General features: G+C 39.9%; 1 protein-coding gene across 3 annotated transcripts in view; it reads left to right on the top strand.

The window, feature by feature from the left end:
- Nucleotides 1-18,915, top strand: part of THADA (THADA armadillo repeat containing) — a 372,355-nt gene that overhangs the window by 292,128 nt on the left and 61,312 nt on the right. For all 3 annotated transcript variants that reach the window (XM_053589884.1, XM_053589885.1, XM_053589883.1), the window contains exon 31: nucleotides 2,400-2,494. In XM_053589884.1, the coding sequence (XP_053445859.1) occupies nucleotides 2,400-2,494 (95 nt within the window). The remainder of the gene's footprint in view (nucleotides 1-2,399; nucleotides 2,495-18,915) is intronic.

The raw sequence follows: 18,915 nt of genomic DNA, 5'->3' as shown, positions 1-18,915 counted from the left end.
ACTTTATGGCCCTCGGTAGAGTGCCGTGGCCTCACACAGCTCACAGCAACCTCCAACTCCTGGGCTTAAGCGATTCTCTTGCCTCAGCCTCCTGAGTAGCTGGGACTACAGGCGGCCGCCACAACGCCCGGCTATTTTTTTTTTTTGGTTGCAGTCTGGCCGGGGCCGGGTTTGAACCCGCCACCCTCGGTATATGGGGCCGGCGCCCTACCGACTGAGCCACAGGCGCCGCCCTGTGTTACCTATTTTTAAAACTAAATTTTTATAAATAGGCATAGATTTGAAATTTGGCCATACTCAAGGTATACATATAAACTGGTGGGAGTTGGTTGGTTGTTTGAGACAGAATCTCAATCTGTCACCCTGAGTAGAGTTCTGTGGCATCCGCCTAGCTCACAGCAACCTCAAACTCCTGGGTTCAGGTGATCCTTCTGCCTCAGCTTCCCAAGTAGCTGGGACTGCAGGCGTCCCCCGCCCCCTCCAGTGCCTGGCTAATTTTTTTTTTTCTATTTTTAGTAGAGACTGGATCTCATTCTTGCTCATGCTGGTCTCAAATTCCAGAATTCAAGGGATCCTCCTCCCTTGGCCTCCCAAGAATGCTAGGATTACAGGTGTCAGCCACTGTGCCTGGCCCTTAAACTAGTGATTTTCATAGATTAGGAGTCAGAAAACAAGTAGATACTGTAATACAGTATAAATATGAGTGGAAGTGAAACAAGTCAGTGGGGCTGAGATGGGAGGGGCAGCAACAAAGAGACCTTGATACAAGGCAGTTCATGTTAGAGCATATGCCAGCTCCAGGGTATGTGCAGTTCAGGATGGAGGTGGGACTGAACTCCCATTCATTGTTGGGAGGTAGGGAAATGGTAAAACTGTTAATTTACAAGGAATGACAAGATGGGGTTAGGGACCAAGCCAAATGGCAATTCACTAGCTGAAACACTTGTGGCAGTTCCTGTGTCATCCTTTACTCTTATGTCGGAAATAGAGGAGAGGGGAGGAAATAAACATATCTGGATCATCTGCTGTGGTCAGGCTTTGAGGTGGGCATTTGAAGTTTACTGTGCCACATTGAATCCCCATAGTGATTCATAGAGAGGCTGTCTTAGGCCGTTTTCTATTGTTATGACAGAATACCACAGAATTATGGTAATTCTAAAGCAAAGAAGTTTATTCAGCTCACAGTTCTAAAGGCTGGAAAGTCCAAGAGCATGGCACTGACATCTTGTGAGGGTCATCCCATGGCAGGAGGATGGAAGGAGGAGTTGAGTCATAAGGTAGAGATTGGAAATCATGCTGAACTCGCTTTTATAACTCACCCACTCCCAAGATATGAGCATTAATCTATTACCTCATGTCCTAATAACCCCATCTCTCAACAATGGCAATGAAATTTCAATGTGAGTTTTAGCAGGGACATTCAAACCATAGCAGAGGTGATGCAGGTGACAATATAGTTCCCATTTTACAGATCAGGAATCTGATTCAGGTCATCGAGATAAGTGGCAAAGCCCAGATTGAAACCTAGATTCCACTGTTTTTACTACTTGTGCTGGATTATTCGTACACCAAAGAGGGTTTTTGCCCTTCTCATAGTCCAATGAACTGAGACTCAAATTCAGACCCTTTTGCACTATTCTCAAAAGAAAGTCCTTGGCCAGGCACAATGGCTCATATCTATGATCCTAGCACTTTGGGAGGCCCAAGTGGGAGGATCGCTTGAACCCAAGAATTCAACACGAGCCTGGACAACATAGTAACATCCTATTTTTGGGGTGGAAATTTTTTTTTTAATTAGAACAAAAAGTCCTTTTGCTCATTCTTTAGTATCTAGATCACCCAAATCTGAACCCACTTACTGTTCCTATAATGTGGCTCGAGAATAAAACAAATCATCCTATTTATTGAAAGAAGAAAAAATTCCATTTATTAGGAAAAAGTTGTCGGCTTCAGTGTTTGTTAACTTCATACATGTTAGTTATTTGAAATCCACAGATAGGCTTTTTCATATGTGAGTGTAATATTCCTTCTCCAAATTGCTAAATCGGTAATTTTCATGACCAATGATTTCCCCCCCAAATCTCTACACTCAAGAGGAGAATAATATCATTTCCCACCCCCTTTCTTGTTTTCAACTAACTGAGATAGGATATTGGTCTCTGTTTTCAGTATTTGGAGCTAGAGTGTAGAGATTTGTCCTTTTGTCCACACATGTCCCTAGCCTCAGAGATTTCATTTTTTCACTTACTGATTTTTTGCCATCGATGATTATACATCTTTTTTTAGCTTTTGCCATAACTTCCTAAACCTCAGAAAACGCCCATTTTCTGCTTTCTGTGACCCAGACCTTAGGGAGAGAAAAATATCAATTTATTTTCTGTTTTATTTTACCTTTCTAGGCAAAATCCATGTATGGTGACCAGAGCTGTATATATTGATATTCTCTTCCTGTTGACTTGCTGCCTCAACAAATCCACAAAGGACAACCAGCCAGGTATGATTCATTGTTAGTTGTATCATAATTTGGAACGGTTAGGGGTCTTTGAAATGTAGGTGGAGTTGTGAGCAGCTCTACCACTCACTCTTCAACTTTCTACTTGTGTAAGACTAAGCACACATCAAAATTAAACAGTGTCATATAGTTCTCTCACAGAAGCTTCTCAGGGGAACTTGTCCTTATTTACTTAGAAGTTTGCTATTTATTTTCTAGTTGGTCATTCAGGGAAGAGTGTGAACTCTACTCAGATACCCTGTTTCTAAGACCTTGGCTTCTTTCTGTTTTATGCATTTTCTTTGAAAGGTCATCATTTTTCAGTAACTGAGAGTTCATTCTGTTCCATTCTGTGGAGATAACTGAGCTAGGCTCATTTGACTTTGGAGCCTGGATTTTTGAGACTGTTTTCAAATCCACCTCTACACCAATGCGTGTGTAAGTTGCTACCTCGATGTCTGACTTTATACACGTTTCTTGGTCATGTATGTTCCTCAGTGTGGATCCCAGGTTCATATATGATTATTGTATTTTAATCATAATTCACAAAGTGGTTTTTTTTTTTTTTTAAGGGAGAAGGGTAATTCCAAGTACAATTTTTTTGATGTTTTTTATATAAAAGGCTGCAGGAAGTCCTATACATGAGTTCCAGGCCTCAGACTGAAACTGATTTTCATCAACACAAGCTGGAATCTGTAATGAGCCTGCAACTGGTTAAAATCAGCGTCTTCTAATTGATTAGGCCTGTCTAAAGGAGGCTACAATTACAAAGTCAGATTCTGAGTACAAGCAGGCCAGGGCTTTCCTCTGTTACATTTAGTCTGTCAATGATTTGTTGTCTTCAGTAAATACATTCAGGCTGTCAAAGTCCAGCTCTATCCATATGGAACCCTGTTCCCAAATTCAAACCAATTTAAAGTGCTCTGTTGGGGGGAGTAAGGGGTGGGCAAGTGCGAAACTGCTTCATTCTGATCGATGTATATTAGCCCACAAAGCCCCTGTGGCCACAGAGAGGTAATAAGAACACGATAGACTTTCATCAGCTCCACATCCCTAGACAGGGGGAGCTGGTGTATCTTCTTGGTACATAGGTACATAGTATAGGATCATATAGTTTTATAGCTATAAAACAGACCCAGTTTGTGCCTCTTGTCCCACCATAACACTTTTCCTCCTGAAAGTGTCCAGGTTTGTGCAGTGAATTATATAAGGGACCTAGCTATAAGGGACCTCAGAGTTGCATTCACTTTAGTTTATACTTGACTTAACTAGGATCCAAACAGTATAATGAGATTATGAATCAGATGTTAGAAAATAAATTGTTTTAGATTTCTACCTTTTCTGTATTTCAGTTCTAAATCCATACAACTTTATAATACCTCTCTGCTTATGGGTCTAAAAGGCCTTGGCTATAGCAAGTTGCTCCCTGCACACAGATCCATTCATTGGGATTCTGACAGTTTTGTGGTTGACTATAACCATTAGTTTATTTAAACTGAGTTTTTCTTGGCTTATTCAGTACCATTATTCTTGGTCTAGAAGGGTTATCTCTTTTTGTTTATTTTTTATTTTTATTATTTACTTATTTTTGAGACAGAGTCTCACTTTATCAACCACAGTAGAGTGCAGTGGCGTCATAGCTCACAGCAACCTCAAATTCTGGGGCTGAAATGATTCTCTTGCCTCAGCCTCCCAAATGGCTGGGACTTTAGGTGCCCTCCATAATGCCCAGCTATTTTTAGAGACAGGGTATTGCTCTTGCTCAAGCTGGTGTCAAACTTCTGAGCTTGGGCAATCCATCTGCCTCAGCCTCTACAAGTCCACCAGAATGTTAGGATTACAAACAAGAGCCACCATGCCTGGCAAGAAGGATTAACTTTTAAATGTTGTAAAATATTTTCCTTCTTCCCCAGCCATCCATCCTTTACTGATGAGCTGGGCTCCACGAATATGACTTTGGCTTTTTTGAACCATCCTTTCTTCCAAACTCCTAACATTATTTAGTGTTTCTTCTCTAATTAAATGTGATCATAAGCTGTCCTTTATTGCTCAGCATTATTTCACTTGCACCTATGTATTACTCCTCTTAGAGTTGTTACTTTGCTGAATAAGACATGTTGGAATGACATTTTTGAAATAAATTGGATTAAATTTTAAAATGTATTATTAAAATTAATTTCACCTGCTTCCTTTACTTTTTGTTTTTTGGTTGCAGTTCAGCCGGGGCTGGGTTTGAACCCGCCACCCTCGGTATATGGGGCCGGCGCCTTACCAACTGAGCCACAGGCGCCGCCCTGCTTCCTTTACTTTTAAAATGTGGCTATTAGTATAGGAAAAAAAAGAAAAAAGAAAATTGTTGAAATCTATGAATGTAACTGTCAAATGGAGAGATATGAAAAATTATTAGTGCCTTATTGTAACACCAAAAAGTACATTAAAGTAGCATTATTGATGCTTAAAAAAAAGTGGCTATTTACATTTTAAATTGCATATATTGGCCAGGTGTGGTTGCGTGTGCCTGTAATCCCAGGTACTTGGGAAACTGAGATAGGAGGATTGCTTGAACCCCAGAGTTGAAGACTAACCTGGGAGATATAATGAGACATCATCTGTCTGTCTTTACAAATATACACACTCATGTAATACCTTCACACAAATCGTGACAGCACATTTTCCTCCTTTGAAGAGAAAGTAGGTTTTTAGAACCAACCAAATATTTAAAATAAAATGGATAGCACTGTTAGGGATGAAAATAAACTGTGAGCTTAAAGTAGTGAAATCTATTCTTGGGTATTTCATAAATTGTTTCCAAAGGCAGTTTGAGCAACAATAAGGATGTGTAGATTTCAGTACATTTTCAAAATAATGTCATGAGATGTACATATTATAATTTTACCTTATAAGCTCTTTGAAAAGGTGGACCATGTCTTAGATTCTGTTACCCAGCTAAGAATATAGCAAGCCCTTGTTAAATGGATTTATTATTAACTGATTGATTGAAATACAGTTTTTATCAGTTTTTAGAATAGTAAGAGTTGTTATTAAGATATGAGTCTTATTTGAACCCATGCATCAGTCAGATGTGAACTCATTTTCTGAATTCAAATGAGATGCTTTTATATCATGGGTGTATGTTCATAAATATATATCTGCCTCTATCATTAGCTCACCGAAGTTCAGAGTAGGAAGTATGCCACATAGACTCTAAAGCCAGATCCCAGCGTTTGAATCCCAGATCTGCCATTTACTAACTTTGTGATCTTAACCACTCTTTGAAGGTTAAATTTTCTCAATTATAAATAGGGATAATAATAAAATCTACATCTTAGAGTTTGGGTGTCAACTTGTACATGTAAAATCCTACGTAAAGAATATGTTCTGGCTCAGCGCTGTGGCTCAAGTGGCTAAGGCGCCAGCCACATACACCTGAGCTGGCGGGTTCGAATCCAGCCCGGGCCAGCCAAACAGCAATGATGGCTGCAACCAAAAAATAGCTGGGCGTTTTGGTGGGCACCTATAGTCCCAGCTACTTGGGATGTGGAGGCAGGAGAATCGCTTGAGCCCAGGAGTTGGAGGTTGCTGTGAGCTGTGACACCACGGCATTCTACCCAGGGTAACAGCTTGAGGCTCTGTCTCAAAAAAAAAAAAAGAATATGTTCTGGCTGAGCACCCATAGCTCAGTGATTAGGGCGCTGGCCACAGGCTCCAGGGCTAGTAGGTTCTAACCCGCCTGGGCCTGCTAAACAAAAATAAATAGCCAAGTGTTGTGGTGGGCGCCTGTAGTCCCAGCTACTAGGAAGGCTGAGGCAAGAGAATTGCTTGAGCCCAAGAGTTGGAAGTTGCCGTGAGCTATGACGCCATGACACTCTACCGAGGGTGACAAAATGAGACTCTGTCTCGATTAAAAAAAAAAAAAAGTTCTGTGTGGCACAGAATAAGTGCTCAATAAATATTAGTTATTTTATTATTATTAGCTGGAAACCATGTATCTAAGCCAGTTCCCTGAAGCCTGGCAGAATTCTGTTCAACCTGTCAGCTTCACAGTTTCCTCATGTTCTTTTTTTCTTTTTCTTTTTTTTTTTTTTTTGAGACAGAGTCTCAAGCTGTCGCCCTTGGTAGAGTGCTGTGGGTGATTTAAAAGCCCAACTCTTGGGCTTAAGCATTTCTCTTGCGTCAACCTCCCAAGTAGCTGGGACTACAGGAGCCTGCCATAACACCCAGCTATTTTTTGTTGCAGTTGTTTTGCTGTTGTTTTAGCTGGCCCAGGCCAGGTTTGAACCCACCACCTTTGGTGTATGTGGCTGGCGCTGTAACCACCGTGCTATGGGCTCTAAGCCTCCTCATATTCTTAAATAGTTTCAAGAAACAAGGAATATCTGCTTTCCTAGGAAAACACTGATGTACAGCATACCTGGCATAGAATGTCAGGAATTCACTTGATTAGGGATGCCCCTCTGACTAATCCAGAAAAAGATCATCTTTTTTCTTATTCATTAGTTTTTCACTCATCAGATGTGTTAGCATCAAACATCTGTTGAGAGCCTGTATCTGGAAATAGATATGAACATGTTTTGGGTTTATTAATGCACGTAATAAGGGATTCAGATGCTGTATATGAATGAAGTGTTATGGGGCACATGTGAGGCACTAGAGGAAAAAAAGTTGTTTCTACTTGGGAGGACAGAAAAGGCTTCCTAGAGGAAGAGGTGATTAGGCAGAGGTTTGACCATGGTTGGGATTCGCCAGATGGACAAGGTGGAGGCGGGTAGTACAGACAGAGGGAGGAGTATGGCCACAGCCACAGGGAGGCAAATCAACACAGGCTTCAAGGAACTAGAACGAAATAACTGGAATGTTAGGTTCAAGATCCAGCAGGTATGACTAGACGTAAGGTTAGGGAGGCAGGAGCTCAGTTGTGGGAGGCCTCATATGCCAAAGGAGCTTGGACTTGACCCTGTAAGCAAAGAAGATTAATGGAGGAAGTAAGAAAAAGTGTGGGATCATGTGATTTTTAAGACAAGGTGTCATTTCTTTCTTTTTTTATTATTATTAAATCATAGCTGTGTACATTAATGCAATCATGGGGCACCATACACTGGTTTTATAGACCATTTGACATATTTTCATCACACTGCTTAACATAGCTTTCCTGGCATTTTCTTAGTTATTGTGTTAAGACATTTATATTCTACATTTACTAAGTTTCACATGTACCCTTGTAAGATGCACCGTAGGTGTAATCCCACCAATCACCCTCCCTCCGCCCATCCTCCTTCCTCCGCCCATCCTTCTTCCTCCCCCTCTCCCTTCCCCATGTTCTTAGGTTATAACTGGCTTTCTTATGAAAGCCATAAATTAGTTTCATAGTAGGGCTGAGTACATTGGATACTTTTTCTTCCATTCTTGGGATACTTTACTAAGAAGAATGTTCCAGCTCCATCCATGTAAACATGAAAGAGGTAAAGTCTCCATCTTTCTTTAAGGCTGCATAGTATTCCATGGTGTACATATACCACAATTTATTAATCCATTCATGGATTGATGGGCACTTGGGCTTTTTCCATGACTTAGCAATTATGAATTGGGCTGCAATAAACATTCTGGTACAAATATCTTTGTTATAATGTGATTTTTGGTCTTCTGGGTATATACCTAGTAGAGGAATTATAGGATTGAATGGCAGATCTATTTTTAGATCTCTAAGTGTTCTCCAAACATCTTTCCAAAAGGAATGTATTAATTTGCATTCCCACCAGCAGTGTAGAAGTGTTCCCTTTTCTCCACATCCATGCCAACATCTCTGGTCTTGTGGTCTTGGGATTTTGTGATAATCTTACTGGAGTTAGATGATATCTCAAAGTAGTTTTGATTTGCATTTCTCTGATGATTAAGGATGATGAGCATTTTTTCATATGTCTGTAGGCCGTGCACTTGTCTTCTTCAGAGAAGTTTCTCTTCAAGTCCCTTGCCCAGCCTGCGATGGGATCACTTGTTCTTTTCTTGCTAATACATTTGAGTTCTCTGTGGATTCTGGTTATTAAACCTTTGTCGGAGACATAACCTGCAAATATCTTCTCCCGTTCTGAGGGCTGTTTGCTTGCTTTACTTACTGTGTTCTTGGCTGTGCAGAAGCTTTTTAGTTTGATCAGGTCCCAGTAGTGTATTTTTGAAGCTGCTTCAATTGCCCAGGGGGTCCTCCTCATAAAATACTCTCCCAGATTGATTTCTTCAAGAGTTTTCCCTGCACTTTCTTCTAGTATTTTTATAGTTTCATGTCTTGAGTTTAAATCTTTAATCCAGTGAGAGCCTATCTTAGTTAATGGTGAAAGGTGTGGGTCCAGTTTCAGTCTTCTACAGACAGGGTGGCATTTCTTTTTCTACCCTGACCCTTATGGAACCAAGTTCCTATTGTCGCTCAAAAGAATGTAACTGAAAATTCATTCACTGAATTTCAGGGAGATTTGCCCAGCTGTTGGGATAACTAGTACTGAGGGTTTGGAAAGTAGTGGGTGAGAAGTGGAGGGCCATAGCAGAATTAAAGGCAGCACAGTGCTAAAAGTAGTTGTTTCAGAGTGAGTTTTCCTTCTCTTATTTTCTATTTTACTAATTTTATCCACATAATTTCATTCATGTGTATATATACATGTATTTAAACATTTAAGGTATTTAAATGTGAATCTTGAAAGGGATTAATTATTCCAAACAAAATGAAGTAATAACAATTTCCAGGAAACTTCTTTGTGTAGAGGAGAATCTGCTCATCCCCTCTCAAATCCTATTCTATAGGTGACTTTGGAGGGCTGATCCTACCTTTAAATGTCTTAGAACCACATTGAAGGGCTGGGGGCATAAACAGTGAGGGAGAAAGGCAGAGAAGATGATTAGAAAAGCTTATGGTAATGATGGGTTTTGTGTAATTCAAACTTTTATCTTAGTACTTCCCAATCATTTGAGGTTTCCTCAGCCATTAACTAGGTTTTAAAAATTCCAATCTGGGGGTTTTGTTTTGAATTCTAAGGTGATTTAAAACCACAAGGACTCTCTGTCCCTGTATTCTTTTTCCTCTTCTGAATCCAGCTGTCATCATTAGTGTGTATCAGTTTCCTGCTGGGAAGAAAATTATAGTCTCCAGCTGGAGTTGGGGGGAACAAGGAAGAAAAATGCCCAACTGCCACCAGGGCTCAGAGGCCGGGTTACAGGCTGGGGAAGGGACATGGAGACAAGAGCTTTAATTCTAATTTTAAACCCATCTTAAATTATTTGCTCTCAGATTGGAAATTTTCCATTGAACTGTTTACTGAAATACCATCTGAGACTTGACTAAATATTTACCCCTTTTACTCTTGAGAGGTGGACTTTCTGTTTCTGAACTCTTATGCCCACACCCCTTACATTTGTGTTTGTCATAGCTATTGAATTGAACATTTTCTTTTACCAAGTATTTAAACAAATATCTTACCTACTTGCACTTTCAGACTTTTCGTTTTAAACTCTCTTGGTGGGTTTACAAGTAGGTTTTAACTTTCCTTGTCTCCATTCTATCAATTTTATGCAACTTAGTTATTTTATAATTACACACACATATATATAACACATTGAAATATGAATCTTGAAGAGAATTAGTTAATCCAAAAAAAAGAAATGACATAATAATAATTTCATAGAAATATTTTAGGTGAAGGATTTGTTCTCCACACCTCTTCTTGTAGGGTTATCTCTGAAGGCAGGCTCCCTACCGTTAAAATGTGTATAGGATGCCTTTTTTTTTTTTTTTCCTTTGAAACAGAGTCTCAAACTGTCCCCCTGGGTAGAGTGCTGTGGCATTACAGTTCACAGCAACCTCTAACTACTGGGCTTAAGCCATTCACTTGCCTCAGCCTCCCAAGTAGGTGGGACTACAGGTGCCCTCCACAACGCCTGGCTATTTTTTGGTTGTAGTTGTCGTTTGGCAGGCCCGGGCTGGTTTCGAACCCGCCAGCTCTGGTGTATGTGACTGGCACCTTAGCTGCTTGAGCTACAGGCGCCAAGCCTAGGATGTCTTTTATACTGTCATTTTTAGGAGACATTATTTTCAATATCATGTTTCTTTAGCCAGCATTTATTGAACACTTAACTCTAAGCCAAGCACTGTATCAAGAATTTTATGTGCATCAGTGAAGGTGCCTTCATTTTAGACACAAGGAAACTGAGGCACAGAGCGAACTGCCGAGTATCATGTGTACTAAGGTGACCATTTCTTTCTCTGCCCTGACCCTTATGGAACCTAGTTCCTATTGTCGCTCAGAAAAGAATGTAACCGAAAATTCATTCAGGGAGAATTACAGGGAGAAAAATTCATTTCAGGGAGATTTGCCCAGCTGTTGTGATAAGTAGTACTGAGCTCTCTCTCCAGCGACCCACACTGTGGCCTCACAGCACAGCCAGAGTCACTCTGTTAGGGAGGGGAGCCCTAGAACCCTTTTTGTGGTCTCAACTTCCCAGGCTTCTGCTCCTGCTGCAGAACCCCAGGCCTCAGAGAGGAATCCCCCTTTCAGGAGCTGCCAAGTCCCGCACTTTTCTGGGGCCTCTTCTGCCTGAGTTTCTGTTTCCCTGCCCAAAGGTGTGGGAGAGCACAGGAGAACATGCCCAGGACTGGAGTGCATTATTAGAAAGAGGACACTTGACTGCTGCTGACTCCACCTGCCCTTTTCCCTTTGAAAGTGGACCTATGGCCACTGTGCAAAATACTTCCCAATGCCAGGCTGCTGGCAACTGAGTTTTGTGGTTTCTTTGTCATTTGGGAGCTGTAAGAGTGTATGTAGTTCAGATCTCATCACTCTGCCAAGTGCAATAAACATTTTGTTTTAACTGGAATATAACTTTTATTATTGTTATTATTTTTTCTTTAAATGCCTTAAAAGTGATCAGCCTGTGAGAGTGAAGTCAGAATCCCTAAATAGTCTAAATGCCAAGTCATTGTGCTTTGTAGATCAGTATAGGATTAGAAGAGAGGTTCTCATTATTACTGCTTGTATTTATGTAATGGAAGTTAGGTAATGCAAGCCCTCCCACAGGCCAGCTTAGATGTTGATGATGGTTAAGTGGTAAAGTCTGTGAAAAATGTTCAACAATGCTTTGTCTTCGTAAGGCCTAGAACATAAATAATATATGTGCGACAAATAAATAGAAGGTCAGTGATATTTATGAGAAATTAATTTCCTTTACTTAAATTCCTAGGAAATATATCTGAACAATTATAAAGAATAAAAACATTGGCATCTTACAAACACCTGCTTTGATTATTTGATTTAATTAGGTTAAAATTTAATCAATTCCATCTGAACAAATTGAAAACAATTCTTATCTGTTTTTCGGTCATGCACTTTATCCGTGTTGGATGCAGATGTGTTTAATATGACACAGTTGGTGCTATTCTCGCAGCTCTGGGTGGGTGATAAAAGGGAATTGAGAACATATTTTAGAGTCTTCTGAAGGCTTTGTATTTCTGGGCCTACAGCTATGAAATTTTCAAGGGAAAAAAAAAAACAAAAAAAGTTTTGTGGTCAATAAAGTAGTTTTCTCCAAAACACTAGGACTGTCATCTAGTGACACTGTTGCTTGTGCCAAAAGTATCTTTCCCAGGGAACAGTGAGCTCCTAAAATAAGCAGATGATTCCTAACTGTCTTTCAGAAGTCAGAATATAGGATTAGATTGTTCAATTAATGTTATGTTTACTCTTCCCAAGCCTGGTACTGAGTGCATAAGCCCACAATTCTTTGGAATTTTAGAGTTTAGGGATTAATTAATCAGTAGGTAGAGTGGAATCGTAGCAATTAAGTGACTTGCCCAAGGTCACACAACTTTCTTGAAAAAGTTGAATTTTACTGCCATTTCTGTGACCAAAGTTAAGAACCCGATGATAACGTGAGAATTATACTTAAGTGTCTGTATCGATGATAGAAACCTCTTACTCACATTTTCACCCCTAGGAGTAAAATACTGCTCAGATTTCAATTTAAACTCCTAGGTAAATATCCAAGAAAACAGAAAACACAGGTCCCCACAAAAATTTGCCCATGAAATTTCATAGCAGCCTTATTCATAATGGCCATAAAGTGGAAACAACCTAAATATCTACCAGCTGATGAATGGACAAACAAAATGTAATATGTATATAAGGGAATATTATTTAGTCTTAAAAAAGAATAAAGGGAGCAACATGGACAAACCTTAAAAACATGTTAAATGACAGAATCTGGGTGCACAAGGCTACAAAAGTGTAGCTAGGATCTTTGAACATCTGTGATTTCAGTATTTCTGTGTGTCCCTGCCTCCCCACTCTAACCCTTCATCACAGATAATCTGAAACTATTTGCCCATGTCAATTAAATCACAGTATTATGCACACAGTTTTTGAGCCTATTCTAGACATTTTATATAAATGGAATCACACTTTTGTAGCTTGTGCACCCAGATTCTGTCATTTAACATGTTTTTAAGGTTTGTCCATGTTGTTCCCTTTATTCTTTTTTAAGACTAAATAATATTCCCTTATATACATATTACATTTTGTTTGTCCATTCATCAGCTGGTAGATATTTAGGTTGTTTCCACTTTATGGCCATTATGAATAAGGCTGCTATGAAATTTCATGGGCAAATTTTTGTGGGGACCTGTGTTTTCTGTTTTCTTGGATATTTACCTAGGAGTTTAAATTGAAATTCTGGGCCATATGCCAACTCTAAGTAAGTTTTTGAGGAATTATAAACTGTTTCCTAAAAGGGTATACTATTCTTACATTTCTACCAGCACTACATGAAGTTTGCAGTTTCTGCGCATCCTACCAACACTTGTTATCATCCAGCTGATTCCTTGTGCCCGTCCTAGTATATGTGAAGTAGTCATATCTCATTGGCATTTGCCTAATGACTAATGATGTTCAGCATCTTTTCTAGTACTAATCGGCCATTTGTGTATCTTTGGAGAAACGTCTGTTTGGATCCTTTGCCCATTTTTAAGTGGGTTATATGTCTTTTTATTCTGGGGTTGTAAGAGTTTTATGTGTTCTAATTATTAATCCCTTATAAGGTACATAATTGGTAAATATTTTCTCCTGTTCTATGTGTTAATTTTTTGCATGCTTGATAATACCTTTTTTACCTCTTTTTCTTTTTCATTTTTTAAACTCCTCTTATTATACCTATCATTCCCAGGATAACATCCTTTGATGGACAAAATTTTTCAGTTTTGATGAAGTCCAGCGTATCTGTTTTTACTTGGTTGCTTATGTGTTTGATGTCATGTCTAAGAACTATTGCCTTATCCTAAAACAAATTTTTATTTATACCCGTGTTTTCCTCAAGAAGTTTTATAGTTTTAGCTCTTATGCCTATGATCTGTTTTGGGCTAGTTTTTATATTTTGCGTGAGGTACAAGTCCAACCTCGTTCTTTTATCTATGTTACTATCTCTATGTTCTAGCACCATTTGTTCAAAAGACTATTCTTTCTCCATTGAATTGTCTTGATACCCTTGTCAAAAAAATCAGTTGGCCAGGGTGGTGCCTGTAGCTCAGTGGGTAGGACGCCAGCCACATACACCGAGGCTGGCGCGTTTCAACCTGGCCTGGGCCAGCTAAAACAGCAATAACAACTGCAACAAAAAAAATAGCCAGGCAATGTGGTGGGCGCCTGTAGTCCCAGCTACTTGGGAGACTGAGGCAAGAGAATCACTTAAGCCCAAGAATTGGAGGTTGCTGTGAGCTGTGACGCCAGGGTACTCTACCAAGGGTGACATAGTTAGACTCTGTCTCAAAAAAACAGAAAGAAAATAAAACAAATAAACATTAAAAAAAAAATGAGTTGGCCATAATTTATGGGTTTGTTTCTTTTGTTTGTTTGTTTGTTTGTTTGTTTGTTTGTTTTTGAGACAGAGTCTTGCTCTTTTGCTCCAGCTAAAGTACAGTGACATGATAACTCACTGTAGAATTAAACTCCTGGCCTGGACTCTAGATCTCCTCCTGCCTAGGCCTCCCCAGTAGCTGGGAATACAAGCTAATGCCACCTCACCCAACTGATTGTTTTTCTATTTTATGTGGGCATGGGGTCTCACTATGTTGCTCAGACTGGTCTTGAACTCCTGGCTTCAAGCAATCCTCCTGCCCTGTGTCAACCCCACACTGCATTGCCCAGCTAATTTTTTGTATTTTTTGTAAAGACAAGGTCTTGCCATGTTGCTTAGGTTGGTCTCGAGCTCCTGACCTCAAGTGATCTTCCTACCCCCAAAGTGCTGGGATTACAAACTTGAGCTACCACATCCAGACTTTTTTGTGTTTGTGCTCTTTGTGCCCTAGTTAAGGAGCCCTTGCCTATTTCAGGGTCACAAAGATGTTCTCTCGTGTTATCTTGTAAAGTTTTATAGTTTTAGGTTTTACATTTAGATCTGTAATCTACCTGAGTTAATTTTCAAGTAGGTCATGAGATAATTTTTCTCTTGTTTATTTTTTTGCAAATAGATTGTCACTTGTTCCAGCACCCTTATTTCTCTGTTTCTTCCATTTTTTTCCTTTCTTTCTGGGATTCCACTAACACACACATTAGGTTGTTTGAAGTTGTCGCACAGATCATTGATGCTGTCTTTCATTCTTTTCATTCTTTTTTAAAAATCAGGGTTTCATTTTGATATCTTCAATTTTTGTGTCTCCAAATTCACTAATCTTTTCTAGTGTCTATTCTGTTAATTTTATCCAGTGAATTGTTTAATTTCAGATACTATATTGTTCATCTCTAGAAGTTTGATTTGTGTCCTTTTCCTCTAGATCCTTAACTATATGCAGCATTATTTTTCTTTTTTGGAGACAGAGTCTCACTCTGTGCCCTGGGTATAGTGCCATTTTGTCATAGCTCACAGAAACCTCAAACTCTTGGGCTCAAATGATTCTCTTGTCTCAGCCTCCCAAATAGCTAGGACTATAGGCACCCACCACAACACCCGGTGGGCATTGAAACCGAGGGGAGGGTTGTCTCACTCTTGCTGAGGCTAGTCTTGAACTCCTGACCTCAGCAGTCCTCCATCTTGGCCTCCCAAAGTGCTAGGATTACAGGTGTAATAGTCTAAGCTTACTGCCGTTATCTAAGGGCGGAAGAGCCACTGCACCCAGCCAGACGATGTTTATTTTATGTTTTGGGATGTTAGATTTTGTTTTATGCCTTTAAAATGTTGGACTTTGTTTTGGCAGAAAGTTGGGTTGCTTAGAATGAGTTGGATTCTTCCAAGACTTACTTTTAATTTAAGCTTTGTTCTGCTGGGTTCAGTCTGAAGAACAGCCTTCGGTTTAGGGCATGTATAGAGCCCCACTCACATGACAATATCCTTCTGAGGTCTCTACATGATCCCCCATGTATTACAAGGTCTCTTCTCTGGGAGATTACAAATTACTGCAAGCATAAGTGAGTTTCAGGAATTATTCAGCCCATTGATTTCTCACCATTCTTTTCCCCAGCCTCATGGGGAGATGATACATATGCTGATGAGTATTCAGTCAAAAATTTAAGGGGTTCCTTGACGTCCAGACCTGCAGCTCTCTCACTACAGTTTTGTCCTCTCCAATATTGTGACCAGTAAATTTTAGCTGCCTTGGTCTTCCAAGTACTGATCTCTCCTCTTTTCAACTGGGAAAGACCTCTGGCCTCTGGTTCCTCCTTTCAGTGTTGGAGCTTGGAAATTACTTCACGGCAGGAAGCTTCAACAATTGTAAGGCTTACTTTGTTTGTTTCCTTCTCTCAGGATCCTTATTCCTGCACTGCCCATGTCCAGGGTTTAAAAACAATAATCTTGTATATTTCATCCAGTTTTTTTGTTATTTATGGTGGAAGGGCAAGGGTCCAAGCTTACTGCAGTTGTCTAAGGTTGGAAGAGAAGCCCCAGGTCCTTTGTGGGTTGGAGTTTAAATTAAACAAGGTCACAGTGGGAAGAATTTCTGATTGCCAATCCTGTCCTTCAGAGCTATTCACTGAAAGAACCAAAAGTAGTATATTGCTTAGAAATAACTATGTTTGTGTCTTTGGGTTGTCATGTGTTTATCCACAGTATTTCCTGACTTCCTCCCTGTGTTGGGCAAGGGATAGGATGGGAGGGTGGGTGGAGGCAAGAAGTAAAAGCTGCTGGTCCCTCCCAGTGCCTGATGAGCTCCCTTAAGCCTCCCCAAATCCTTCAGTGTTCTTCTGACTCTGCAGTCTTCCGAGCCAGAAAGGCCAGGTTTTTACTTTATGGGTCAACAGATAGTCTTCAAATAATATTCTCAGAAACACATTCTCCTTCCTCAGCAGCAGATGAGGAATCCTGTACTTAAAAATTGCATGTCTTTGAGACTATGCTAGGGGCAAAGGAAAGAGGAAATATTTTCCAAGGGGTGTGTGTGATGGGAGCCACACCTGTGTAAGCAGGATAGGGGTGTAGAGAACTATCAATAGAAGCGAAAGTAGGCAAGAAATAAACAACCAGTACCAATTCAGGATGAGACGAAGTTAGTTTCCAAATCCCTCCACCAGGTCAGTGGACATGTTTGTAAGTAGAAGAGCCCCTGGGGTCAGGGTTACAGTTTACTGGGAGGGGCAGAGGATGAAATAGAAGAATGGAATTTCCCTTCGATAAGGAGAAGCCAAGATTTATTAAATCAGTTTATTTTTTGTTGATGTAGTTCCTATGGTTTCCTTTTCTCTACAAATATAATTTTTTTACTGAGAAATTACATAACAGGACACCAGCATTCAAAGTGTACAAATTATCATATGTAGCTATTTTTAGAGCCAGTTTATCCACCATTTTTTGATAAGAACTTTGTTGGATCTGATTATAGAGTTCTGATAGAGCTACAATTCTTTGAAATAGAAAAACCAGGCAATCTCCCTCTACGTGGAAAGTCTGTATTTTCTTGCCCCTTCTTTTTTAAGAAGGATGAAGATGCCAGAAGAGGAGGGAGGATAGAAGAAACTTTAGGACATGTCTGCAAACTTTTCTTAACATTGGAGAATTGAGAGCTTTTATAATATATGAAAAAGAAATTTCTTCATCTGTTCATTCAAGTCAGAGGGAACAGCATGGGCAAGGTTGGGCAGAATAAACACTCAGTAGCAAGTGACCCTTGATAGTGGCACAGCTGCTATCATCACTTTTTGCATAGTAATCCCCAAAATGACTTATTTTGTAGCATTTGGGATTTTTAATCCTGAGGAAGATCCTTCCTACTTCGTGGATACTGATTGCTGCTTATAATTAGAATAAGTTTGCTGTGATTCCTGGGGCTGTTGCCTCCCCAACAGCCATCTTTTCTGGGGCCAAGAAAATGTTGTCACTCTGGGCCTTGCACTTTTTCCTTCTTGCTTTTCTTATTTTAGCCAGTTCAGCACAACACTATCAGGCTATCTTGATGATGAGTGACTTAAGTAAAGGCAGAGAACTATGTAATGTTCAGGAGCTCTTTGGTTGAGCACTAGATGAAGGGGTTGACTTATGATTAGGGGCTATGGTGTACAAAAGTAAATAATATTAAACACTGGAATTACACACATTCAGCATGGCAAGATGTTTACACTATGAGAAGTACAGATGATCTCAGATGGTCTGAGGCAAAGGCTCTTAAAGTGTGGTCCCTGCACCAGCAGCTTCAGCATTACCTAGGAATTTTTAAAAATGTGACAGCTAAGGTTTGAGAGCCATTGGTCTGAGGTAACAGCACAGCCAGGTGGAATGCCAGGTGAAACTGCCCTCTCTCTTTCTCTCTCTCTTTTTTTTTTTTCCCTAAAACTGCCTTCTCTTAACTAGTATTTCCTCTCTCCCACTCTCTGTCACATGAATTCTTAGAGTACTCTTTTTTGTTGTTTGTTTTTGAGACAGAGTCTCAAGCTGTCACCCTGGGTTGAGTGTTGTGGCGTCATAGCTTGGGCCTCGAGCTGGGGATCAAGTGATCCTCTTGCCTCAGTTTTTCTATTTTTAGTAGAGATGGGATCTTGATTTTGCTCAAGCTGGTCTCGAACTCATGAGCTCAAGCAATCCACCTGCCTTGGCCTCCCAGAGTGCTAGAATTATAGGCATGAGCCACCACGCCTGGCCTAGAGTACGTTTAAATTCACTTAAATTTTTTTCTTTCCCGGACACAGCTGAGGTGTGCAAGATCACCTAAATTAAATGCTCTTAGGGTATAACTCCACTGTATTCATAATTTTATGATAATGACATCATCCACAGTTTTTTAAAAATACTGTTTAAAGCTATTTAGATTAATATGCATGTTTTAAAGATTATATTGTTTTTTAAAAAAAGATTGTAACAAACCTGTTAAGTGTAGCTCTGAAGATCAAAGGTGAATGACTCCTAGGCCTGGCTTTTGGGTTATGCTCCTCTAGGGAGTTGAGAGACTTCCCTAACTAATAAAATAAAGCATGCTA

This window comes from Nycticebus coucang, chromosome 4 (assembly GCF_027406575.1).
Source record: "Nycticebus coucang isolate mNycCou1 chromosome 4, mNycCou1.pri, whole genome shotgun sequence".
NCBI lineage: Eukaryota > Metazoa > Chordata > Mammalia > Primates > Lorisidae > Nycticebus > Nycticebus coucang.
This window is presented reverse-complemented; position numbering and strand designations above follow the sequence as displayed.